Here is a 27,102-nt window from a genome sequence, read left to right on the forward strand (position 1 = left end):
GTCCTCATCGCTATGACACCCTTGCTCTAGAACTCCTGGCAGCTGCCTTCAAGCTCCTATGTAAAAGCGTGTTCAGTCTGCTGTTGGGGAGCCCTCTACCATGCCTCCATTATTTAACATTCGTTAACCTTGCCCACGAGGATCTTGGGCTATTGTCTGGTCCTTTCTCTCAGAGACCTAGAAAAATCACAGCAACTTTAATTTTCTTCTCAGAACTACCTGTTCCCATGCTGAAAATTCTTACTGCTGATCATACAGGGATCTCTTTGTACAAATATGTTCTTACATATATCTGTCGGGTATCCATTATTGATCTCAGGATAATTTGTGATAGACAGTCATAACTTTGGAGCCTCTTTTCCCTTTTTTTTTTTTTGGTCTTCAGTTATAGCTGTCAGTGACACTGTCATGTAACATAGCAATGACATGACAGTCTTGCCTTCAGTGAGCCCTATGCAGGTTAGTGGTTGATATCAAGTCTCCAGGCATTGAGGATGTCTGTGGTATTCACAGCAATATCCATTGCATGCTGACCCCCATGCTTCCTCATCTGCTTTCTTCCTTACATTTACCTTTCCCTCCTTATGCAAGCAACCTGCTGTGGCAGAACTTCTGTTCCTGCTTCCAGAAACCCAGAGGTCACTGCTGATGCTTCCCTGCTGTCCAGCTCCTCTGCAGAAAATGCCCACACAGATTTCAGTGATACAAGCCACAGATCACCCAAAGACTCACACCAGTGCACATCATTATTTTTGATGCAAAAGAGCAAGGGTCACTTCTGGAAGGTGCTCAGGTGCCATATGTACACATGTGCTCTTGGGAAAACCAGAGGAAATTTCCTATAACTAGTTGCCTCTAAAATTAATGAAATACAGCCAAGTGGGGAAAAGTTGATCATCCTGACACAAATTCTTCTGTGTGGTGTCCCTTTTTCCAACCACAGGAGCTCCTAGCTCACATGCTTTGCTGCAGCCCTGTGTCTTAGTTCTTAAAGTGGAAGAACTTGTAAACCAACTGTAATGTGGTTCACTGAGCTGTAGAGTGCTCCAGTCTCACCTTTAAAAGCCCACAAGATAGGTAATTAAGAATAAGCCTAGATTTAAGGAGCACACAGATCTTTACAGCTTTATCATGTTTCTAGTGCAGATTTGACTCGGTCCATTATCTGTTGCTATAACAAAATTCCAGACACTGGGTGAGTTATAAAAATAGAAGTTCATGTAGCTTGTGGTTCTGAAGGCTGACAAGTTAAAGAGTATGGTTTAAGTATTGGCTTTGGCATCTGGTGAGGGAATTGGCATTGCATCTCAGAATGGCAAGACAGAGCAGGTGTACTAGCTTAGGTCTTTCTTCCTCTTGAAGTCACTGCATTAGTCAGCTTTGCATTACTAAAATGAAATACCTGAGACAATTAACTTCTGAAGACAAAAGGTTTATTTAGCTCATGATTCTGGAGATTCTTAGTCCATGATCACTGCTTGGTGAGGGTGTCAGATGGCAGCAGCAGTGAGCAGACATTGGAGCAGATCATTCACATCATGAATCAGGAAGTGGAGAGGGACGGGGTCCCACAGTCCCTTATGGTATGCCTTCATTACCTAAGAGTGGTACTTGCCACCACCTCTCACAGGTTCCATCACCTCCCAACAGCATCATCCTAGGAACCACACCTTTAAACTATGGGACTCTAGAACACACTTAAACCATGGCAAGACTAATGCTGACACTGTTGAGTGATGAGGGCCTAGTGAATTAGATTTTGCCCCAAAAGACACCAGCACCTTCTAGAGAATACTGATTCTGGACAACTCATCAGTTGGGAAACATCTTTGCCTGGTTGGCAGACAGTCCTCACATGCCTGCCTCATCTCCCAGTCTCATCTCCCTTAGTGACCAGATCCTACTGATTTGGTCTTTTGTCTCTGGCACAGTGCTTAGTAGGAGGCTGCTGAGATGTGAGCTACTCTAAGTCTCTGGTCTCCAGAACCATGTGGGAAACAGCATTTGAAGAAGCCCTCTCAGGATGGTTGTACATAATGCCAGGTCTAACAGTAAGGGACAGGAGCACATCGTCATTTCTGGGGCCTCTCAAGTCCACCGTGGAGCCTGTGACCCATGTTCTAGTTAATTCCTTTCACTCCCTTATCTGTCTGTCTTTTCTCCAAAGAGCTAATGAGGAAACCTTGGCAATAGAGTGATTAGAGATGTAGACCCTGGAGCCAGGTAGCCTTGCAGTTAGCTCCCGGCTCTTCCACTTACAACTTGTTGTTCCACCTTTCTGCACCTTAGCTCCTTCAGCTTTAAAATAGGATAATCATGGTGGTTGGCTTGTGGAGTTCTTGTAAGGGTTAAATAGTAGAGAGCAGCTAAAGCACTGTGGGCTTGGTGCCAGGTTAAGCACTGTAAACTTACTGGGGTTAGGCAGACCCTTGCTCTGTGAGGGGAGCATGCATCCACTTGCCATGTCCCTGTCCCCATCCTGAGCTAACCTCTTATGGGTTAGCCTACTTAATCCTTCCAGCTACCCTTCAGTGCTGTGATAGTTCCCATTTTCAGTGGGTGAAGAAATCAAGGCATGGAGAAATTACATGACTTGCCTAAGATCTCTGAGCTTTTAACAGAGGAGCTGCAATTCCAGACCAGGACTTTTGCTTTCAGTGTCTAGTCTCTAAATCTCCAGACCAAAAAATTTTGGTGAACAAAGGTGGAGCATTAGGAACTAGGTTGATTATAGAAAGCATTTGTTCTCAGTCTTGAGTGTGCCTTAGAGTCCCCTGGAAGGTTCATCAACATACAGATTTCAGCGCCCACCCAACCCTCTGAATTAGCAGGTCTGGGGTGACCCAGGAATCTACATTTGTAACTTGTGATACTGAGGTTACTTCTCCAGAGATCCAACTCTGACAACCGTTAATGGAAAACATTAGTCCAAAATTATGTAGTCTTGATTGTCATCTATCTCATTAGTGGTTTTATTTGGCAAAATGTACCTACCCACTCTTAGGAGTCTGTAAAAATCATGAGAAACATGATGGCTTTCAGGGTAACTGCAATTTTTCCTCTCATTACAGTGCTGGAACTATCAGTGTGTTGTCAGTGTTTTAGAAGAATGCAAACAGTGTCTCATATTTTCTTTTGAAAGAAAAATATGCAAATGATAGAATTACCCTCTGATTATTGAAATAGTCATGCAGAGTAAGCAGTGGCTCTTGTATTCACTCACCCCAACAGTTCATTGCCCAGCAAAAATACTTGCCTTTGGAAAACTCTCACCTCTTACATGCAGAGATATTTTATGTGCCTTCAGCACAAGTGTCAGAGGCCACCTCTACCTTAGGACTTCAGATGGTCTTACATCACTGTAAGATAAAAAGGAAGTTGAACACTCATGAACCAGAGAAACAAAATGATCTTTCAGAAACTTAAAAGGATCTGGGGGTCATAACTCCATGCATGGATTTTCTACGTTTTGCCCCCAAATTATGAATTATTACATCAAACAAGGAAAGGTAGCATTATGTGTAAGAGAAGTTCTTCAGGCTTGATAATCTCCTCTTAGGGACTCCACCCAGTAAGTATACATGTCCTAAGGAGTTGGATCATGTGACTAAATATTCACCTTCTAGGTGCTAGGTGCTTGTCTGGCAAAAGGTATATAGAATTCAGCCCAGGTTCCTCCTGAGAGTCCACAGGATTGTGGATCCAATGAACTTAACCTGCTTAAAATGAGGGCCCAATCTTAAAGTGCAAACTTTATAAGTAGATTTTCATGCATTTTCGGACACTCTCTATTTGGACCTTTGAGGGAGGCTGCAGGTCCTTCCTGTATGCCTCTACCCTTGGTGCATCCTACGGGCCATCCAAGCCCTCTGTGGAGGGAAGACAAGGAAAGCTGAGACCGCCCTTCCCTTGGTACATGCTGAGAACTCTGTCCAGTTGCTCTCTGCGTCTATTTGATTGTCTTTTTGCTGTGTTGTGTTGTTTTTTGTTGTTTTTTTTCAGTGACACTGAGTGGCTTCCTGTGTTGTTTCTTTCAGCCAGTAATGTTAAAGTAGAGACTCAGAGTGATGAAGAGAATGGGCGTGCCTGTGAAATGAATGGGGAAGAATGTGCGGAGGATTTACGAATGCTTGATGCCTCGGGAGAGAAAATGAATGGCTCTCACAGGGACCAAGGCAGCTCGGCTTTGTCGGGAGTTGGAGGCATTCGACTTCCTAACGGAAAACTAAAGTGTGATATCTGTGGGATCATTTGCATCGGGCCCAATGTGCTCATGGTTCACAAAAGAAGCCACACTGGTAAGGCCTGGCATAGTTTTTCCTTTAGTGGCCTGAGAAGGTCCCATGGGGTGGTGAAGAGCAAATATCCTATGTGGAGTGTTTTGAGCATGTTGCAAATTGACTGGCAGCACAGCTGTTGCAAACAATTGGCTCCAACTTGTGCTGATGCATATCATCATCATGGAGCAGTATTTAAAATGATTTCTCAACATGTGCCTATTTGACCCTATAAATAAAAAGGGAAAAGTTAATAGCATACATATGAAGTCTGCCCAGGGCCTCGTATTACACACGCTAGTCCCAGTTATGCTCTTAGGTTGCCATGTTAAGTGGTCCGTGCTTATGGAACAAGTCAGAAAGATGTGAATGCACCAAAACGGACTCTTCAGTTTTTCTACTTAGAAACTATGTGTTTTCATTTCTTTCAAAGTAATAGGACTTGTTCAGAAAAGTCAGTTAATGATGTACGAGTGCCAAAATGTAGTTAACCGGAAAGAGTTTGGATCAGTTTTCAAATGGGTCATTCTGTAACAGGAGAGACATTGAATCAGATTGTTATATTGCTACTAGTTTTCATCTCAAATTGATAAATAATTTTGTGCCAAATTCCTGTCATACTGAAAGCTTTCCTGGAGACCTTGGAAGTAGAAAATAATGTAATATTCTATGTTCCGATATGAAGAAACGCAGAGAAACCAGCATCTGAGAGCTGTACCCAGGTTCATAAGATGTCCTGTCTCAGGGGCATGGGCCTCAGTTGGCCATGATGACCCTGTCCACACATCTCATAGTGATTCCTGTTTATTGAACAGCTACATAATTGTGAACAGAACTGTCACAGCACCACCACCATTGACAGTACTGGACTCTTAGAAGTAAAATATTAATGGCACACATTTTGCATGAAGTTTCTTTTGAACTGAACAGAAACTCTTTTTTCCATAGGAAGCTTCCTTAAAGGTAGGTAAATCACATAAATTCACCAACTCTAGTAGTCTTGGAAAGCTTGAGCATACAATGTAGACCCCCTGAGCTCTCATGCCTGTGGAATGGCATTCTTAGGTCATCAGAAAATAGCATCTGCCATTGCAGTCCGGGAGGAAAAAAGCTACTATGGAGACAGCAGATTGTATATCTCAAGAAAGTGGGGAAGATGACTTGAAAATTCTAGGCTGGTGTGCTTGTTACATGGAGCCAAATAAAAATCAAAAAGTAAGCAGGAATTCAGGAAATGCATTGAGAAAAAAAGGCAGGAACTACAGATATTCGTGGGATTGTGATTTTTATATGTGCATCAAGGTAGTTTCCAGAATGATGTGTTCCATTTGTAACACATCTGAAAAATCAAAAATAAGTTGATTTTCAATGGACATTCATATTCAATAAAAATTTAGTTTCTAAAATTAAGAAAATTTTGCTTTTGAGTAGGCCCCTTAATCTTCAAATTACTGAGTGAAATAGACCCATCACATTCAACCCTAAGAAAAGCCTGTGTGAGAGTAATCCTGCTTTCCCCCTTTGTAATGAGGTGGAAATTAACATGAAGGAGGCTACCCTGTGACAGACACTTAACAGTGCACTCTAGGACCTGTGGTGATACATTCCTGATGAGGAAGCAACCTCACCAAATGAATTACTTTTCTGCTAATTCATGTAAAGTCCAATGGAATAGTGAAAATTCTCTTAAATAAATATTTGATAAGTGAATCAAATTCAGGCATACTAAATTGCCAAAATATAATGGCTGCCACCTTGATAAAAAGAATAATTACATTTAATGAATAAACCTGCCAAGGACTGATATGCAGAGTGGCACCTGCTGTTTGCTGCTGGCTTCTCCCCACAAATAATGACTAAATGTCACATACACCCCAATGTGCTGAGTTCTTCACTTACAGAGCACATCACTTCCAGAAAGAGGGACATACCATGAATTTTATAGTCCCTGCCTAGCATTTTATTAAAAAATAATAAGAAGAGATACCTGAAACAGTGAGCTCATGGATTTTCTTCACAGTACATTTCCACTTGCATAAATGCAGACAGTCACAGGTAGCTATAGAAACACCCAGTTTGGCTAAACTAGGTTTGAACAACGACACATGCTAGAAAGGTTTTCATTTTCCTGGGATCTGGGTGGAATATGTCTGAAAAGCCAGACTGCCTACATTCCCTACATTTAGGGTGGTTACAGAGCACCAGGCTTGAAAGGACCTGTGAATCACTCTGGATCCTGTGAAAATGCAGACTGATTCACACTCCATGGAGAAGCTGACAGTGGTCATTCCTAACAAACCCCAGGGAGACACAGGGCAGGGACCACAGAGCATAATAAGAGGGCAGGGACATGCCATTGAGGAGCAGTCAGTAAGCAGGGCCATTCGAACAGTTGTTCACGTGGGAGCTTAGTATTCATGACCCACACGGAAAACTAGGACCTGCACCCTAGTCCCATGCCATGTTCCTCCCCCTCTCCCCGACCCAGTCAGTGGGGTTCCTGGGCTTCCCAGTCTCTCCCCTAATAAGCAGGGGATTTCAGAACAGTTTCCAGAGTAGGGCCCTTGCCTCTGCCTATGTCACCTCCTTGGTGAAGTCTCGCTGGTACCACTTTCTAAATGGTTCATTGGTGCTGGGTGCTTCAGTTCCCCTGTTTGCTGCTCCATTTCACATCTGTGATTCAGGAGTAACAGCAATGCCTTCCCTACTCCCCACCCCTGCATCTTAGAGTGAGTGTAAGAATCAGATGAGCAGTGGTAGGAAAGAAGCAGGAAATGGAGAGGGGAGATCCTCCATGCACATGTGTGGCTTTATTAATATAAACGATAAAGTGCAAGGAGATTGCCATGCACAGACTCTGTTCCCATCTGTCACATCAAAAAATACATGCACCATGCTCCCTGAGTATAACCCTCTGACTGCAATGCTGCTCCTTAGTGCAGGGGCAACAGGAACAGGCCCAGGTTCTTTCTTTGATACAAACATTTTTTAATTCATTTTCTTTGGATAGGCCCTCCGAAATCTCTGTGGTACACATCCATAAAGACTTTCTCTTTTACCCAAATAAGTTATTTAAAGGGTCTCCAAAATTCTTACAGACAGCCTGTACAATGGAAAGTGTATAGTCTCTGGGATAAAAACATACTAAATTTGTAATTTGTAATTATCAAAGTCCTCATCCCAGTTAAATGAATATAAATAAAAATACAAGTTTGGAGAAACTTAATCTCACTTAGATGCAGGAACAAGCCAGGCAACTGCCACTGGCAAGGGAAGGAGAGCACAGAAGCTGGGCCCTGTTATGTATCCCCATTTCACAGATGTGTCTCCTTATGTTTAAACCTCCAAGAACAAGATCCCTTGAGTGGAACACTGTGTTGTCACTTTGAGGAATGCTATCTTCAAAACCCCTTTCCCTGGCCTTGGGCTACATATGTATCTACATATGTATGCCCCCACACAGGCTGCCAGAAGCAAAGAGATTTCCAGCAGAACCCACAAGGCTGTTGACTCAAATTAGAAGACTGCAGGAAATGACTGCCTTGCTTCCCTGCAAAAGGGTGACTTGCCTGTAATCATCTGAGCACTAGCTCCACCTGCGTTTCCTGCAGCAGCTCAGACCTAGGGGAGACCTGGCACTTCTGCAACTCCCCAGCACAGCAAGGATCCTTCCTACGGGAGGCACTTTGGGTCATATCACAGACATACTTACGTCACCAGGAGTGTCCTCACATCCTCACTGTGAACATTTTTGTGACATGGACTTTCCCCACTGGCTTTCCCATTCAACCTGAGGGACCCCCCTCCAAATGAGAGTACCCTGTGGTTGGAGGCACATTCTGATTCATCATGTCTGGGTCTCTCTGCACACAGCGGCAGGCTTCTTTCTCTTTTTGTCCACTTGGAGTTAAACCCATATATTCATGAACCGGTACAATGAAGGCCCAGAAATGTATCTAATCGATAATTAACTGACCTCTCCTTGGGAAGCTATGCAGAGCTACCTGGCTCCCAGCTATTTCAACCTCCCCCTCCCCATCCAATATCAGCTCCATGGGTGGACTTGAAATTCAGGGAGGTAGGTAGTTAGTGAGTTAGTTTTATTATTACCTTCCAACCTGCTTGACTTTCTCTCTGCTCAGTCAAGTTCAATTTGGGCAGGAATTTGGGAGAAATATTGAATACCTTCTGGTTAGAGCCAGGCCCCTCCAACTGACCTATAATTGAATAGCACTGTAAATTAGTTTTAACGTTTCATAGTAGCACATCTCCCCTGCACACTGAAAAAGAATGATGATCAAGAAATCCAAGTGCCAATATAGACTTTAAAATTTAATCTGGTATGGACTTTAATAGTACCAGACAGGCTTTACTTAATTGTTTTTGATAAGTGCTACCTCCTTCATCACAGTCAGATCAATCATTTGGGAACACAATTGAAAAGACATTTTCACACATTCTTTATCCCTAAGAGAAACTTTTACCTGGGGTATACATTTTTGTGGTATCTCTCTACCAGGAATTGTGGTCACATAGCTCCCTTCTTGTAAATGAAGCATTTATTTTTTCAAAAGAACTTTAATATGTTCTTACTTAATGATAAATGTATCACTCCTTAAAGTGGGAGTCAAATGCAGTGTTCATCTAGTTAGATTCCAAGATCTGTGACTCCCGAGTAGGACAACAGCCTGCTTCTGTCTTGCAAAAACCTGTTCATCCCTTCATCGGATCCTGAGTTTAAGCAGAGGTCCAGGTTCTTAGTCACAAATGCAGTGGTACCACCCTGGAAGAATCCCTCAGTGACAACTATGTGGCATCTTGCACAGTGTCTATAGTTGAAATATGATTTGTTTTCTACAAATATAGACAAGTAAGTGCTTAAAGGGCTTAGAAGTTGTAAAGAAAAAGACAAGGAATCTCAATGAACGCTGACCTTGACTACCATAGGGAGATCTGGGACTTTTCTTTGGAAGATGGGTCCTCACTCCTCACTTCACTGTTTCTTAACTTCTCATTTTATTCAATCTTTCTTTTCTCTGGCTCGCTCTCTCTCTCTCTCTCTCTCTCTCTCTCTCTCTCTCTCTCTCTCTCTCCCTCTCTTCCTCTCTTACCCTCACTTTCTCTGTCTGTCTCTCTCCTGATTTGCCTGCTTAGGGACAGACAGGTAATGGAGAAGAAATTGAAAGGGAAAATACAGGGAAAATGTAAATGAAAAGAAGTTATTATAACTGTTATAATGAAGTGCCTTTCATTTAAATATAAGAATGTAACGCTGAAATGAACTTGTGATCCTGAAATGCATTTTTAATGAGTTTCCTTTTTATTTTGCTGCTTCAGTGGCATATTTTAAAGACCCTTTGAAAAAAGCCACATTAAAAACCCCACCAAATGCCACAACACGCAAAATTGGATATTGGTTTATTCCAAAACTGCTGATCAGGAAGAGTGGCTCTTCATCACAAAATGTTGCAGTCACTTTATTTAAATGAGTTTGAATTTGCATTGTGATGTGCCATTCTGATTTAGGGAAAAAAAATTAGATTTTCAGATCAAATTGACCCAGCCAGTGAAGCGTTAAGGAGCTGGCAGGTTTAGTCTGAAAGCCTCATGTTCTATCAAACCTGCAGCCGGTGGAAGTCACCGAGCCCCTGTGGGAAACAACTTTCTCGCTGCTGTCGTCCTCCTCCTGTCCTCGCTCTGAGTTTTGTTCTCACCAGCTCTCCTCTGCTCATCCCAGGGGAACGGCCTTTCCAGTGCAACCAGTGCGGGGCCTCCTTCACCCAGAAAGGCAACCTGCTGCGGCACATCAAGCTGCACTCCGGGGAGAAGCCCTTCAAGTGCCACCTCTGTAACTACGCCTGCCGCCGGAGGGATGCCCTCACCGGTCACCTGAGGACGCATTCTGGTAGGTCTCCTGAGCGCAGGCCAGGCATGTCTGGTTCCCCAGGCAAGGGGAGCCTCCACTGCAGTGGTGTGGGGCCCTGGGTCATGCGTTGTGTACTCGGGAGTTGTCCTTACTGGCTGCCTTCCCGCCTGGCCCTATACACAGTCCTCTGTGGTTATTGGACGCCATGACTTCAGCATGGGCCTCAGTACCTCACCTTCCACCTCCCCATTGAAACAGAGGAAACAGGCAGGGAAAACCATAAACGCATGCACAGGCCACACGCCAGGAAGTGTCACCTCAGTTAGCAGGTTTCAGAAGAGGCCTGCTCACTCCATTTTGTCAGGTAAGTGGGATTTTTACAGAGAATTTTGCCAGCTGTATCTTCAACAGGCGTACTGGTCATGCCTTAGAAGTTTCTAAATATACTTCTTTATGGTCGTGGCTAAGCCACACTTATTTCATTCTTACGTAGAGTATTTTTAATAGCAGTAGGGACAGTTTTCTTTGCAGAGGTGACACATCAAAGTGGCTTAGAACATAACCCCATCAGCCAAGGACACACCCACCCAGGTCCAAGAGTGACTCTCATGGCAGAGACCAGTCAGGACCTCAGCAGGAGAGGGCAGTTTGGGACTTTTGCTAGATTTTAGATAGCAGTATTTGTCTTTAAGTACATCTCAAATTATCTGGCATCTCAGCTCAATCATCATTAGCATAAATGTGTGATAGTTGTTCAAACACTCCCAACCAGTATCACACATGAAAGTCTTTAGTCAGATTAGATCTGCCTCCTGAGAAATCTTCCTGTTTCATTGCCCAGTAGCTCCATCCTCTTAAAGGTCAGAGAAACAAAGGTTGTATGTTGCTTGCCTACAGTGTGTCTCCACATGACACGCGTGGGTTTCTTCCACTGTCCAGTAGGGGTGTGCGATGTAGGCTTTGTGAACTGGAGGTTGATGGACCTTGTCCCTGCCCTTGGTTGGGAGTGTATGGTCCCAACAACCACTGCTTAGGCCATTTGCAGCAACAGCCACTCTGGGCAGGTGCTGTCAGAGAGGGATATGCCTCAGACCAGCTCTTCTCTGCTGTCCCAAGTAGCGGGATAAGGAGGATCCTCTCCCAAAGAAGGCAAGATCTGTGTTCTTTGCAAAAGACTTATAGGGTTAAGGCCAACTCTTTCCAAATGTGACAAGTGCATTTCATGGTGCAGGTTTTAGACTCCTTTCCTGTGTTCATCTCTTTGTCTCACATTCACTGAGCCCCTCAGGGTGCTCAGTCTCCAAGGGGCCAAAGGTCCACACAAGTAAAACACCAGCATCTCCCAGGGGACATGGCAGAGCATCCACCGGCCCAGTGGGAACAGAAAGCAGAAGGCGAACAGTAGGTTTGGGTAGAAGGGAGATTCCAATAGGAGGAGGGCTTGAATACATGCACAAGGCCCAGTTCTCAGTTTCTTTAGGGAGTTCTAAATGAGTGTGATTCTGCAGTGATCCTAGAAAGGAGTGGGCCCATGTTTTTGCAAGGACTGGCAATAGCCTAGTCCTTCTGATGAGTTGTCCCTGTGGGAAGGGCATTCACTGAGATAGCTGGAGAATAGGGTGAGGAGTCCCAGGCTGTGAGCCATCTTCTCTCAGTTCCAGCCTCCTTCCTGTTAATAAGTGTGCGGGAGGTTCCCAAAAAACTTGTAATCAGAAAATTGTGATGATTCGGGTGAGCTGCTTAAACCTGACGGGAAAGAAGCAGTCCCCATCAGAGGAGTTTCCCCTCTCCCAAAGTGGGCAGGTCAGGAGGGGTTACCAATGGGGCCATTACCTCCTCACCTGGGAGGGAATGTACTCAGTCTGGGGAGTCGTTTGGTGCAGGGGGATAGGGAGAACAGAAGGCTTCCCTGGGACAGGGACAGGACATGACAGTGAGCACTTACAGGTGCTTACATGCGTCAGTGACGAGCATGTGTGGAACCTCATGGAGGTGAAGTGATGCCAGGGCACACTGACAGACAAGGCCCATGTAGGATTCATCTGTGTGTCACACAGTAGTGCATGCTGTGCTACCAAGTGACCTAGGAGAAGGTCACTTCACACCTATCATTTGTAAAGGGTCTTACAGGCATAGACACAGTCGACAACACCATCGTACTCAGGTTTGTAGGAGGCACACCTTCCCAAGTCTATGGAAAACACGGACTCACTCTGAGGCTGACACCAACTATATCCTCAGCATCCTGGGGTCACTCTCATTTGCAATACAAATATCTCCTGCATATCAGTCCTTAAAAATTAAAATGATGACTCTCTCTTTCCTCTCCTGTGAAATGAAGAAAATCTAGTGCAGTCTTGCAGTGTTGTGTGCTATTCTGGCTCCATGTCTGCGTATTTCATTTAGTAATTTTCTGAGTAAGTACATATAACAAGTGGCAGATTTTGGACAGTTAATTCTGTTATGAATCCACCAATGAGTTAATGGAGAAAGCTATCCTAGATCTGCCACTGGTGATTCTACTGTCTGAAAGTGACGTTGGCACACAGTTCTTGAAGGGAAAAGAAAAGCAGTAATTTAGATTCTTCACAAAGATTTCACAGAACAAAATAAAGGTAAAGCCTTTATCTGGCAAACTCAAAAGCAGCCGCGTTCTGTTGCCTTTTGGAATGGCCATGCCCCTCATTCTATTAAAAGCCAGGATCATCCACATAGTTTCCCCTAGCAACCAGTGGTAACCAGAGGTTCCAGATGCCAACATGATAGCTATAGAATTTGCAGACCGATAGAATTTGTCCCATGCTCATATCAAAAGGAGTTTGGGGGATCAGGAGGTATAGGGGTACAGTCCCCTTCACTCCTTCTTTGAAAGTTTCAGGCTTTATTCGAAGACTTTGTTGTTCCTGAAGAACTCCTTCAGTTTAGTTGCTTACAGTGATCATATTTTTTTATATTCCAGAGTTAAAATCACTCATATACACAGAAAAGTGGCTATCTAAACAACATGCCTTTTATAAGGTGATTTTGATAATGTAATTCACCAATGGTATAGATTTTCCAGGAAAGGACATGGATTGGTTATTTGTATTCTAATAATTTCTAAGATGGTACTCAATAAAATGTGCTATTTTAAGCAATATTCCATATTTCGTCATTATTTCCTAGTATTGGGGGCTACATCACTTTCTATAGATAAAGAAAGATTCCTTTTATCTCAACTAAATGTTCCCAAAGTCAAATTTTGGTTTTCATATTTCTCTTCTTAAATCATAGTATCTTTTTATGTAGGAAAAAGATTTAATTAATATATACATTGGTTAAACCAGGTATCAAACAAGTATTCCTGAATATTTCAAAATACGGTAAATTAAACAGCATGAAAAAGAAGATCCTATCCTGGTCTTACCGTGGAAATTTATATTCCTTAAGATTAAAGAAATTTTAGCTATTTTTTAAAAATGTTATCTATTGAAGTCTTTAAATAGGCATGATGTGGTTTCCTTGCTAGTCTTCTTTTCCTAAAATAAATCACTCAATAAAATCCAGGAAGGCTAAACTCATTTCATAACAGCACTGCCCAACACGATAGCTATTAACCATATGTGGTCTTCTAATTTTAGCAATATTAAATTAAACAAAATTGAAACTTCTGTCCTCTATGTCACAAGCCAAACTTCAAACCTTCAATAGCCACATGGGCTGTGGTTACTATGCTGAGCAGTTCAGTGGCCACCATGTTTGACAGCCATGTAGTGAACATTTCCATAATCATGGATATGATGAACAGGGCTGGTCTAGAATCTACATTATCCTAATGCTCTTTGATGAGAAAACTATCAATTCATGGAAAATATAGTATGTATTATATATCCTTATATAAAATGTAATGCAAGTTAAAATATATTTGCATTATATAAGAAAATGCACTCTAGAAATAAAATTATCATTTCATTGAAGCATAAATTTATCTGGTTTAGCCTCCTAAATTAAGTTCATCCTGGTCACATTAGATGTAGCCCCTTTGTTGCACCAGATCTGGCCCACAGCATAGAATGGGACAGGAGGCTCTTCTCTGGGGGTGAATCTGTAGATTATCCAGCCTTCCTCATATTTTTGTCCTGTTACTTGGCACCCATTACAACATTCCAGTGGGGTTCTTTTCCAGTTAAAAGGCAGATGTCAGTGATTCAAGGAGGAATCTGATAATTAATACAATAGACAAATTAAGAAGAAACTTGAGTCACATGTGTCCTTGGTATAGTCAAGTAGTTCCCTGCACATTAACATTTTTAAGTTCAGTAATTTTTGACCAAGTCCATAATGCGTTTACCTCTCAAGAGTAGAAAATTTTTCTTTTTTACTTTTTTTGGTAATAATTGTATTGCATGCATTGCCATGACACCGAAGGCCAGCATTTAATTGGGGTCTTGAACTCAATTGTGTTTTCTGCAGTTGGTAAGCCTCACAAATGTGGATATTGTGGCCGAAGCTATAAACAGCGAAGCTCTTTAGAGGAACATAAAGAGCGCTGCCACAACTACTTGGAAAGCATGGGCCTTCCAGGCACGCTGTACCCAGGTAAGCGCTGAAGCTCCAAGGCTGGGCGTGATCTCTCTCCCTCCCAGCACTGTGCACGAACAGCCTTAGGAGCAGAGCTGTGGGCCACTCCCCACACTTCCCACCACAGCTGGGAGGGAACTTTTTGACCAATAACATTGCAGTTTCACTAGGAACGACATGTTCTTCACTTCTCAGGTCTGACCAGATAAAGCTTGTCTTAAAGCACCCCCTTCTTTCAAATCTGTAAAAACACCTAAAACAGTAGGGGGCCCATTAAAGTTTTTGATTTTTGGGGGTGTTGATTTGTGTTGTTACGTTTTTTGTTTTTTGTATTTTTGACTTCCTTTTTCAAATCTAGAGTTGTGGGTAGGGGCTGTAGGTCAGTGAAGAAGTTCTTATCTAGCATGCCATGAGGTCCTGGGGTCGATCCTCAGCACTGCAGAAAATAAAAGCACAGAACAGTCTAGAGTAATAATTGTTTCTTTGTACTTAGTAATTAAAACAAGAAATGAAACCTGGTTTAAAATCTATTTTTTCATGAAGTTGATCAAATACGGACTTCCAGGCTGTGATTTCAATCATCGGTTCAGATCAAGGGCAGAGTATCCACACCTGTCAGGAATGTGAGGGCAAAGCTTGTTGGAAGACCCTGATAGTCAGTAATATTGAGACTTGTCAAGGGAGTGGAGGAAGTTGAATTTGTCTCCTGAATTGTGTTATGTATCTTGCATAACGAGATAGCATTTGATTCCAGTCTTTAGATAATGCAAAGTGAAAGATGTAAGGAAAGTACTGAAGAAGCCTGATTTACTCAGAGGAGTGGCAGTGTTATGAAAGGTTCTCTTCTGACTTCATAAGAGATTAGAGATTTATAAATAGATCAAATGAAGTTAACCTCTTTCAAAACACTATTCATTTAGTAATCATTGGATTATAGGGTAGAAATCAAATTAATGGTTGAGAATTTTCTAAGCCTCACTCAATGTTATGACAATGAGTTTATAGAGGAAAATTCATCAGAGTACACTCAGATTATTAGTGACAGATGAGAGCAGGAGAAAAGAATGGTCAGAAGTCCTAATAATCAATTCAGATTACTTTTGGCATCAATAGGCAATATCACATGGCAGGTGCCCTGGCCTCTAGTATGGCTTCTCTCCTGTTGATCATCTGTGGACCTGGGGCCCAGGGTTGATTTCACTGGGCCTCAGTCTTCTTACCTGTGAAATGGAGAAATTCTATGATGTTATCTTTTATCTTTATTCAAAATCTAAGGCCCAGATTGGAAAGGCATTGAGAGTAAATGGAAAAGGAGACACTGAATGTAAAAATAATAATAATTTAATAGTAACTTAACAGCTATAAATTTGTGGCTGGCCCCAAGGTAGAAGACTAGGGGAGGAAAGACTAGGGGAGGAGAATATAATTTTTTTTTCTTTAAAGTAAAATGTGAACACTCAGATACTTTATTTTTCTGTTAAAAAAAATTAGTTAATGGGTCCTGGAAGCGAGTGGTTCTGATGATATAATTTATACATTTATGTTTAGTAAGCCATTTTATATATACTCAACAAATATCTACTGAGGAGTTGTTAACTGCAATACCAAGTCCTATGGAATAAAATGCATGACATGGAGATGAGAAGACAAAACCAATCAAAGAAACAGACCCAGTGCATAGTTTTGTCTGTTTTCTCCACCCTTTTCTTTGCTAAAGAAACAAGCTGTCACCTACAGCAGCCTGTGAGCTTTTCTCAGGAGAGAAGCAATAGTCATTTCATGAGACCCAGGACTGAGTTTCATCTCTGAATCTGTTTCTTAATGCAATCCGGATATGTTAGTCAACTTTCCGTTGCTGTGGCAAAACACTTAAGAAAATCAGCTGAGAGGAGGAAAGATTTATTTTGGCTCACTGTTTCAGAGGTTTGAGTCCATGGTTATTTTTGCCCCCATTGCTTAGGGCCCATGATGAGGCAGAATGTCATGGTGGAGAGCACATGGTAGAGGTGCCCGCGTCATGTCAACCGGGGAACTAGAAGAGAAAGGAAGGGTCTGGGGACAAGATATAGCTTTCAAAGACACACCCCACCACCCCCAGGGACCTACTCCCTCCACTAGGCCCCAACTTTTAGTTTTCACCATCTCCCAATAGCTTCAACAGCTGGGGACCAAGCCTTCAACACACGAGCCTTTGAGAAACACTCCAAACGACAACACCAGGCCTCATCTTTTAAACGTGAGCGATAGTGCCTGCCTGGTCATCCTCAGGAGGAAGGCACGAGAGAACAAGTAGACATGAGAACAGGCAGCCTAGATGTACACCCTGCACTTATTACAACAGAGAAGTTGGGGTCTCTGTTGGATGGACACCTGCAACTTCACTCTCCATTGATGTCTTGGTCAGTGTGTGCCAGTGATAGCAATTTCTTGTTTCCATGTGGTAAGAATCAGTTTTACCTTAAAATGCTAATCTGTTCCCATTGGTGGCTAGGTGATTGGGAACACTACAGCAATGTCTTCATGTCCCTATTCTCAATAAGTGTGAAGGCTTCTCTAGCAAGATGCAGTCATTTGACCTCAGCGTGGCCACAGACAGAGCTCGGTGTGATAACTTTTAAGGACATTCAGTTCTTCCTGCCTCTTGTTAAAGATGTACATCATGATTTAAATCCCTTTAGCCAGTGTGTGTGTTAACTTTCTGACACTATATCAGATACCTGAGGTAATCAATGTACAAAGAGAAAATTTGGGGTCTCACATTTTTGGAGGTTCCAGTCAGTGATTGGTTGGTCCCATGCTTTGGGCCTGTAGCAAGGTAGCACATCATGACAGGAGCATGTGGTGGAGTGAAACTGCTTCCATCCTGAGCCAGGGAGCAGGGAAGTAAGGGGCTGGAACTCTTTACCCTTTGAGGGCATGTCCCCAGTGACCTAAGTCTCACCCAAGACCCCAACTCTCAAAAGTTCTACCGCCTCCCACCAGTGTCACCCTGGGACTAAGCCTTTAACAATGTGCCTTTGGGCAGCCAGAGATAGCTTTATTTGACCATTGTGGACACCCAGCCCTTGTAGGTATACAGTAAGTGCTGGTTTAAGGAACTTTCAGCATTGAGAAGATCCATAAAAGGACTTTAATGAAAGTTAAATGCTAGACACATGTGGGGCTGGAAGGGCAGGCTAGTCCCGGGTCTTGGTTATGTCAGCTCTGCTGTGCCAGGGCTGATTGAACCTGCACCTTCTTTGGACTCTCCCCACATCCCCCAGAGACCAGCCCTCATCAGTGCTCAGAGGGACCGTTGAGTAATCTCTTGGCTCCCCAGTCCCTCATTGGTTGGGTCCATTAAATAAATGCAATGCCTAGTTTAAAGAATGTACAAAGAGATTTATTTTTCTGATTATTATTTTCCTTAGTAAATGATTTTGTTACCTGTTGCAGTTTCCTAATATCCATATGAAAAATATGTTTCCCTTGAGCTTCAAGTACACAAATTGAGGAGTAAATAGGATGGTGTAGCCAGAGATTCTGGAGCTTTGGGTTTACATTTCCCTTACTGTCATCAACTCTGGGGGTCAAAGCTTATGGTATGGTGGGGAGAAGTCCCATGTGAAATGTGAGGACAGTAAGACAGGCCAATGGGCCCTGTTTTACAGAGGAGGGTCCAGTAAATGAGCATGTCATTCAGATAGGTCAAGTGTACAACCAGCAGCATTGGGTTTTATAGATTTATGTATACCCTTCCTATAAATTGGGGTGTGGGTTACATACCTTGTCCTATTTGATTAGAAACACAGATTTCCACTGTTAGAAAATAAAATATCAGCAATAGCATCCAGAATATGGATTTTTGAAGTAGTGTTCATAATATTAGTAAAGACATAAAATACTTAGGAATACTTGTAGTGGGCATAGTAAAGAAAGTGACCAAATCACACCAAGGCAAGAAGATTGAAGAGGGAAAGCAGTTTGGTCACTATCCATGGACATCCTCCCAAATAAAGTCATGGTTTTAATATAAAATTGCTTTTTAAATCTTGCCAGAACTAGGTAACCACATACAAATCTAAACAAATCAATGAGACATTATATGAAAATGTGGTTATAATATGTGGAACCCTTAAAAAATATACAGATAAATCAATAATAGAAATGGATATACCTAAAAACCTTGTGATAATTAGCACAAAGTATCTGAGAAGAAGGAGCATAAAGCAGAACGTGTGTTAGAGGAATTGATTAGATACGTGGAAGATGGTCAATTTACACTTTCACTCCTTAAACATTGGGATAAATTTCAGGGACATGAAGAAAGAGTTTTATTTAAAAAATCCCAGCCATAAAAACTATAAGTCAATATTGATGTGATTATGCAGGATGCAAAGCTGTATCATCGATTATGAAAAGAGGTAATATAGAAATATAGAGATCAACTAAAAAAAGCCTTCTTTTGCATTTGCCTTCTCGTGTGCCTTTCACAGTGTGCAGGTGTTATTTGACTATCAGGAGTCTGCTCTGTGTTCAGGGATAAGGAGCTCGGGGTTCTGCCCCCACCTTGCCAGGATGTGCTATAGGATCCCAGATGGCCATGTTCCTATATCTCAGTTCTTTGTGCCAGTCATAGGAGTCAGAGTCCTAGGTCTTTTCTAGATCTGAAAGTTCTTTGATCCTCAGAGGGCTGTTGTTAGGATGGATTGAAGTTGTGTATTTGTATTTTGAAAAGTTAGAAGGACTCTTCAAAGGGACACAGTTACCTAATCTGGGCCCAGCATCAGGTGATGGTGGTGGCACTTGTTCTTATGGTCTTGGGGATAAGGTGTGGTTCACAGGCATCATAGGAAGGAGCATGAGCAGGTGGCTGGTTGTTGACATTGCTATAACCCAGTCTCTGTCTGTCTGGCAGGGTTTCTGGGAAGATCAGACATAATCTCGAGAAATGGCCTTGCTCTCCTAGGTGCTTAACAAATGTCAGCTGTAACACTGGACACGATAGACTCCTTTAAACCTAAGCCTTTCTAAACTGGCCTCTCTAACTGTCTTTGACTTTAGTCATTAAAGAAGAAACTAATCACAGTGAGATGGCAGAAGACCTGTGCAAGATAGGATCAGAGAGATCCCTCGTGCTGGACAGACTAGCAAGTAACGTCGCCAGACGTAAGAGCTCTATGCCTCAGAAATTCCTTGGTAAGAGTTAAAACATTTGCTGTCTCTTAAAAAACAACTATGTGGGTATTATAGACTCAAGAGAAAATTAGTTGAGGGTAGAGGAAAGGAAAAATCTTATTTTTTGAAAAGCAAAAGTGGTAAGCTTAATATGTCTTAAATATCTTAGCATCTTTTCCAATAAGTTTCTTTATATTGACCTCCCTTCTCCCACCAGTTTTTCTTTGATGCAATTTTGCAAGCATCTGGGGCCCTCCTTGGTGTGATCTGCCTGTGGTCACTGTTTCCCATGGGTGGCCAGGTTAGCATGCCCAGGATTGAGAGCCTGGAGGCCCATCACAGTGAGACATCCTCATGCCTGACCACTGTCTCTGAGCTTCAGATTCCCATTTTTCACAAGAATCCCATAATACTCCCCTTTTGGGGGACCAGGAGAGTTAATAAAGAGGAATCACACAGCACCTGGCCCCTGAGAAGTGCCAAGGAAAGGGGAGACACGGCTAGGACTATTTTGACCATTCAGTCCTTAATGAGGAATAAATATGCAGAGTGAGGCCCCTCTCTCTTCAAAAGCTGTTCCCTAGTGTAGACATTAGAAAGACACATCTGTCATCCAGGCCAGATGCTGGAAAGGCAAGGAGGACATTGAGGCAGGTGCCTAAATGGCATTCATTAAGATCAGGCCTGAGGTCAGTGAAGGGCCACTCATTAACCCTGTGACCTCAGAAAATGACTCAGCCTCCCCAAACCTTGGTTCTATCTTTATGGGTCTCATAGAGACATAACATGACCCCAAGGATGTGAGAAGGTTTAGAAGTCCTCAGTGTATGAAGGTTAACTATTATCACAGGAAGAATCTTGTCCAGGAAGGAGGACCAGTTGAAACTTCATGAAGCTGAGAGGGATTTGTGAGAGGAGTAGGATTTCAGCACATTCAAGAAGTTGGAGGAGTCAGGCAGGATTCTAGAAGACAGACAGATAAAAATAAGGAAATGGCAATGGTGGAGGGGGCAGGAGTTGGGTACGTGGGTCATGAAGGAGGAGTAGGCTTGTTTCTGCCTTAGCTCATGTGCCCACCAGGAAGCAATGGAAGTGAAGTTGTCCTAGAAAGCTCTGACCATGGGATGAATGTCCTTTGCATGACAATGTGAGAGATGGGTTCTCCTTTAGAAGGCAAGAAAAAGCATGGGCATGTTTTTAATGGGAGCAACCACTTGAGAAGGAGAGAGAGCAAGGGCCAGAAATAGACTGGAAAAGGGAAAATGAGGGAGTGATGTCACCAACAGAGAAAGGAGGGAGGTTTGGTGAAAGAGGAGTGGAGGGTAAGGGCAGAGATTTGGTGAAAGAAATAATGGGTTTCACCGTCTAGAGTAGAATACCACTTGCAGAAAAGATAAATCCAGATTATAGAACAAGAGGGAATTCTGGTTTTGATATACTGATTTTCAAGGACCTTGTGCTATACATGGCCCATGGGAAATTGGTGCTGGGAGAGGGGATGGAGGTAGAAGAGTAGTTAATGAGGCCCCAGGCCTCAGAGGAGGGGACCCAGAGGAGGTCAAATTCTTGGGCATGCCCCCCTCTTGCAGCTTTAAATAGGGTTCCATTTTGATCTGTTGATTAAATAGAGGTTTGTCATAAATTGGTGGTTGGGAGAACACAGCAAGAAAGTATTTGGTTTAAAATAAGTAAATGAATAAAGCTACTTACTGGAGACACCCTGTGGGCTGATATAATTGTGAGCTTTATGATCATGAGAGCAAGGGAGACTCCATTTCTTGAGCAGAGTAGGAGCAAGGTCCAGGGTTGAGGTAACTGTTAGGGTGAATAAGATTTCCAGTAGCACCAATCACAGGGTCCTCAGATCCTTCCCTGGGAGGCAGCATCCATTGGGGAGCTCCTGACATGGGCAGTGAGCATGAGTTTGATGGAGCAACCCAGGAAATGACAAGAGAGGAAGCAGCGAGTGTGTCTGAGGGTTGTGAAGATTTACTGACCCTGGGAAACAGGATATGACTTTCTTTCTAGAATTAGGGACCTGGAGAATGCCATATGCTCTGATAAGGGCACATCTGCAGTCCCCTTTAGCTTTTGGAGATATCAAACCAGTTGGAATATCTGTGAAACTCTACCATAGTCACCCCAGTGAGACCACAGTGTGGATGTTGTCTTGATTCACATGCATCTTTGTTAAAAAGAGAAAACAAAACAAGACCAAAAAGAAGAAGAAAAAGTATTCCAAGGGAGCAAAGCTCAGATGAGAGTGAAGTCTTCAGGGAAGAGGTTACCACAGGAAGAAGCATCATAGAAATAGTCAGACCAGGATAGCACAAACAGAGCCTGGAAGGAAGGCCTCAAAGTAACTCTGGGTTCTCTTGTTTTCCTGGGACTTGGTGATTGGCAGTTCAAGTCAGAAACAGTGCTTCTTGCTACCTTACAATGCCTAGCTTACTTTTACTTAAATTTGATGGTATTACAATCAACTATTCCTAACTTTTCCCAGATTTTCCATCTCTAACATCTCTAAATTTAAAGGGAGATGGATATGAAAGTCCCCTTCTTCACCTCTAGAATCCTGTTTATCCTTCAGGTAAACTGAGGAGGAGGATAGGAATATAGCTATGCTGGTCCAGTAGTGGTGCAGTTGAAAGAGCTCTGGTCCAGCTGCTCCTAGGTGCAGCTCCAGCCGTGGCTCTCAGGTGACCGTAAGCTGGTCTTGAGCAGCCCTCAACTTGGTGTCACCATGTCTAAAATAGGTTGGGTCTGTACACCTTCCTTCTTCCTGGAGCTGTTCTGAGGATCAGAAGGGATACTAGATGTGGTGGTGCTTTCAACACTAGAAAGCACATTAAAAATGTTAAGATGGTATTATTTTCATGTTGCTCAGAATGGGAAAGTTTAACTTATTGATACAGGAGCTATGACTAAAAATTTTAAATCAAATCTTGACAGAGTATGGAGAAGTATTTGTTTTGCCAGCAACAGTCCTCACTTTACATCTATGATATATATATATATATATATACACTGTAATAATATACTTCAAAGATCTCACTCTCCAAGATCATCTGAAATGGTCAATAGTTACAATGAATCCAGAGAGGAAGGGCTTATATTAAATAATTATGTTCATTCTTTTTTTTTTTTTTTTTTTGTCTGTATGGTGATTAGGATGAGGACATTTTTTAAAATGCAAAAATCACAAAGAGGAAAATAACAATGATCAATACTCCTGCTAACCTTCATAACTATCTTGGTATATTTTCTTTTTTATAAGAAGTCATCCTGTTGTATTATTAAAATGATACATGGTTAAAGTAAAAAATGTTTTCAATGCAAAGATTAATGTATTTAAATCACCACAAAACCCAACATCCATAAATTACCAATATTAAATATTTTTCTATCACCTGTATATGAGTCAATAAAGTGATGAAGAGATGGATCAAGATAGGTGTGAAATAAAGATTCCATCATGTTAAACACATTTTAAATTTAAGAGATAATAAAGAACCCAAATAAAAGTGGAGGACTGACTGATCTTCAATTAAATAGTCAGATGGGAATATCATTTTTTAAAGGATTACTCTAAGATTAAAATATTTATTATGCCTGGGCACAGTGGTGCACACCTCTAATCCCAGTACCTTGGGGGACTGAAGCAAGAGGATCACAGGTTTGCACCTAGCCTGGGCAACTTAACAAGATGCTGTCTTAGAATAAAAAAATAGAAAAGGGGTCTGGGGTTTTGGCTCAATGGTAGAGTGCTCACCTAGCACATATGAGACACTGGGTTTGATCCTCAGCACCACATACAAATAAATAAAATAAAGGTATTGTGTCCACCTACAACTAAAAAAAATAAAAAAAAAAAAAAATAGAAAAGGGCAGGGGATGTGGCTCAGTAGAGTGTTCTTGGGTTCAGTATCCAGTTCTGTGTGTGTGTATGTGTGTATACACATACATGGGATCATTTTTCAATCCACTTGTATCAATGGAGGCAGTATCTACTGGCTCATCTCTTCGAAAAATGATATTATCCCAGTTTCTAATGTTCACAGTTAGATTATTGTTTTTTACATTGTCCAAAACATTCATATTCTGCTCTGTAGTCAGTATTGACACAGTAATTTAGCTATTTATTACCATCTGTATATTTAAATAGATTCAAGAATCAGATCCAGTCCTTTTTACCACTATTTATCTTTATTTTGGTTAATCCCTTCATGGAGCTGACTTGACATTGGAAAGTTTCTACAGCTGTTCCATTCCCTCCTTCACTGTGTGTGTGAGGATGTCCGCCTGTCACCTCTGCACCAGGAGAGCATCCTGACAGACCTTGGTGGCTTCCTTTTTTCTTGGGTGACTCTTCCTCTTTTCTCTGAGAATTCTAGATCCTGCCATGTTGACATTATTTGTTGAACGTTGCTATGGAGATATCTAAGTCCTGTGTAATTTTTTTTTTCTTTATGGTCATTTCCATTTTCTCCCTGAATGACTTAAGAGTTTCTTTGTTTAATCCTAAAGTCACATGCCTTAACTGGGATGCATCTTGGTGTTTTGCATCCAAGTAAAAATTTTCTACCATTTTAATTTGAAGTTTCCCTTTTTCTCTATTTCTTGACAATACACTTGTATGTATTTTTTATGTTTATTTGTTATCATCTGTAGTCAGAGATACCAGTTATCCATATGTTGGATAATTTGTCTTCCATATCTGTTAGCATGTCTTTAAGTTTTAGTTTTATTTCTTTGTCTTTTAAATATTTATTCACTGTTATTACTTTGTGTTTTCCCTCTAAGATAATAACTCAATTTTTAGTACATTTTGTGCTATTACTTGCTGTTTCTTATTCATATAATAATTATATAATAATATTGTTTTGGATCTCACTGTCCAAATTTGAAATCCCTTTGTTTTTTCCCCCTTTATCCTTTCATTCTTCCCCCTTTTTCTTTTATTTTGTTCATTTTGAATGTTAAATCTGAACTTTTAAAAATTGACTCCATGTCATGAAGCAATTATGAGGTCTTTTATCTCCTTGAATTAGGTTTTTATTCCCTAGGATGGACTTAATTAGTTTGTTTTCCTTTCTTTCTTACCTTGTATTGCTAGAAAATATTTTTATAGTAACCCTGACACTTCTTTTCATCCTGCTTATTCTACTTGGTCTGATATAGCTTGATTGATGTTTTAACATTCTTTCCATTGTATCTGAGACATTTTTTTTTTCCTTTGAGAGCTATCGACGTTTTTAAATCCTGAAAAAATGCCAAGGATGGGGTTGGGGGAGTTCAGGTGAGGCAAAATGCTGCCTTTGTTAGAAGATGTTCCCTTTGCTCACTCTCCTGTTTTGAAATCTGGTTAAATTCTCTAAACCAGCAGCACTGCTGTGCTTCCTGTCCCCCAGGGGACACTTTGAGGGCTTTGGGACAGCTCCTCCAGCTGCCCAAATCATTAATGCCCTCCTTCTGTCCAAGGGAACCAGCCTGTCAACTTACTTCTCCAGTGCCATCTGGTTCTTGATAACAGAGGATTCAAATGCTCTTGATCAGAAGAGGAAAGGGATGCTTATTTTAATTATTTCTGTGTAAATATGAGGATATTAGGGAATATGAGGAACATGTGGTTTGATTCATACCTAAGGGTTTTGGAAATGAGATTGGCAGCCAAGGTTTTCCTCTATCTCATGCAAAAAAATTTTGTTTCTTTCCTTGGAGAGAGAGAGAGAGAGAGGAAGAGAGATATCTCATTAGGATATACTTTTCTTTAGCTGATTGTTGTTGATAAATTTCATTGGTTTTTCTTTTTCTCATTTTGTTGGATATTAAGGAAGAGTAATTCCATGGGTAGCTTCAGTATGCCATGATATCTGGAATATAGTTTTGTTTTTATTCCTATACCCATTTGTTGCTGATACCAAGTTTTAAAACAACAGATTTCGGTGGTCTCGGGAAACAACAGAACCATGACTTCAGGGAGAAACAGGATGTTTCCCTGAGAAAGCACCAATTTTGGTGCAGCTACACACTTATATTTAGCAGGATCTTGAGTACCAAGCTCACTTCCCTCCTCTCTTTGCCAAGATTTGATAGAGAGACTTGGGTACAAACCAGAGTAAGTTTGTTCTGTTCTGGAGTTAGTGGAACAACACATCTAGAACCTCAACACAAAAACAAGACATGCACATGGTTTCAGGACTGCTATGCAATTACATCTAACCTTGGGTGGAGGGAAATACCACTTATTTGGTCCCTACCATTAGCTGCACAAAAAATTCAGTCTTTCCAGTTTCTGAGAGAGTTTCACTGACCACAGACAAGTTTTCTATAGGATCACATTGTATATTATCAGGGCATGTATCACTCCTGACCACCAACAGATGATAACAAAAGAAACCAAGTTGTTATGTGATACATGTCCATTAATAATAAGGAACACAACTCAAAGGACTTTTTAGTATGATGGAGCATATATTCCTGGTCAGTCATTAATGGGCACAGACTGTTTAAAGGACTATTCATAAATTTACAAGCTAGTAAGGAGTAGCTCAGGTGAAGGAGAAGACCACAGATAAAGTGGGTGGGCATATTGGGATCCCACTCTGCCACCACCCTCGCTGGCTACCATCACCCATAACTCAGACTTTGAAGAGAGTCCTGATCCTTACCTCACTTGTACCTATTCAGTCTGTTCTCTCCACAGTGACTGGAAAGGTCTCTTCTTCCTTCAGACCCTTCGGTGGCTTCTGTTTTTCTTTGGATGGTCTCTATTTTGTCTAGCAGAGCCTGTCCCTGCTGTCTACCACTCTGGCACCACCCCTGCATCCAGGACTCTGGCCCTCAGACTTTCACAGAGTCTCATCAAAGCTCTGGGCCCCTTCTTTCTTCCCTTCCCTCTGGCTGTCCCATTGCCAAGACACAAAAGCTTACTCAGCTAGCTACCTCTTACCAGGTTAGAATCCTGAGTCACGCTTCCATGCAAGCCTTCCTTTGCAGATGAATTATTTGGACCATCATGCTTTAATGTGCATGCTACCTGCTCCCTGTGTGCTGTTGAGTACAGGGAACATTTTCACTTGCTCACCTTGGGCAATCAGTAGGAATGTGTTGAAGGAAGGGAAAAAAGTAGAATGGAAAATGAAGTGCAACGAGCTCAGACATTGCCACAGGTGGCCTCATGTGCTGTGACTTACTTATTTACCATCACTGGAAGTAACCCAAGTCAGTGGTTCTGGCAAT

At 41.9% G+C, this 27,102-nt stretch overlaps 1 protein-coding gene across 23 annotated transcripts in view; it reads left to right on the forward strand.

Annotated features, from left to right (window-relative positions):
* The window catches only part of IKZF1 (IKAROS family zinc finger 1), a 95,434-nt gene that overhangs the window by 63,543 nt on the left and 4,789 nt on the right, over nucleotides 1–27,102 (forward strand). For 10 of the 23 annotated variants that reach the window (XM_079150312.1, XM_079150308.1, XM_079150303.1 and 7 more), the window contains 4 exons: nucleotides 4,038–4,298; nucleotides 10,015–10,182; nucleotides 14,596–14,721; nucleotides 19,747–19,881. In XM_079150312.1, the coding sequence (XP_079006438.1) occupies nucleotides 4,038–4,298; nucleotides 10,015–10,182; nucleotides 14,596–14,721; nucleotides 19,747–19,881 (690 nt within the window). The remainder of the gene's footprint in view (nucleotides 1–4,037; nucleotides 4,299–10,014; nucleotides 10,183–14,595; nucleotides 14,722–19,746; nucleotides 19,882–27,102) is intronic. The other 13 variants (XM_079150293.1, XM_079150296.1, XM_079150299.1 and 10 more) reach the window with 7 other exon arrangements.

This window comes from Sciurus vulgaris, assembly GCF_902686455.1.
Source record: "Sciurus vulgaris genome assembly, chromosome: 8".
Lineage (NCBI taxonomy): Eukaryota > Metazoa > Chordata > Mammalia > Rodentia > Sciuridae > Sciurus > Sciurus vulgaris.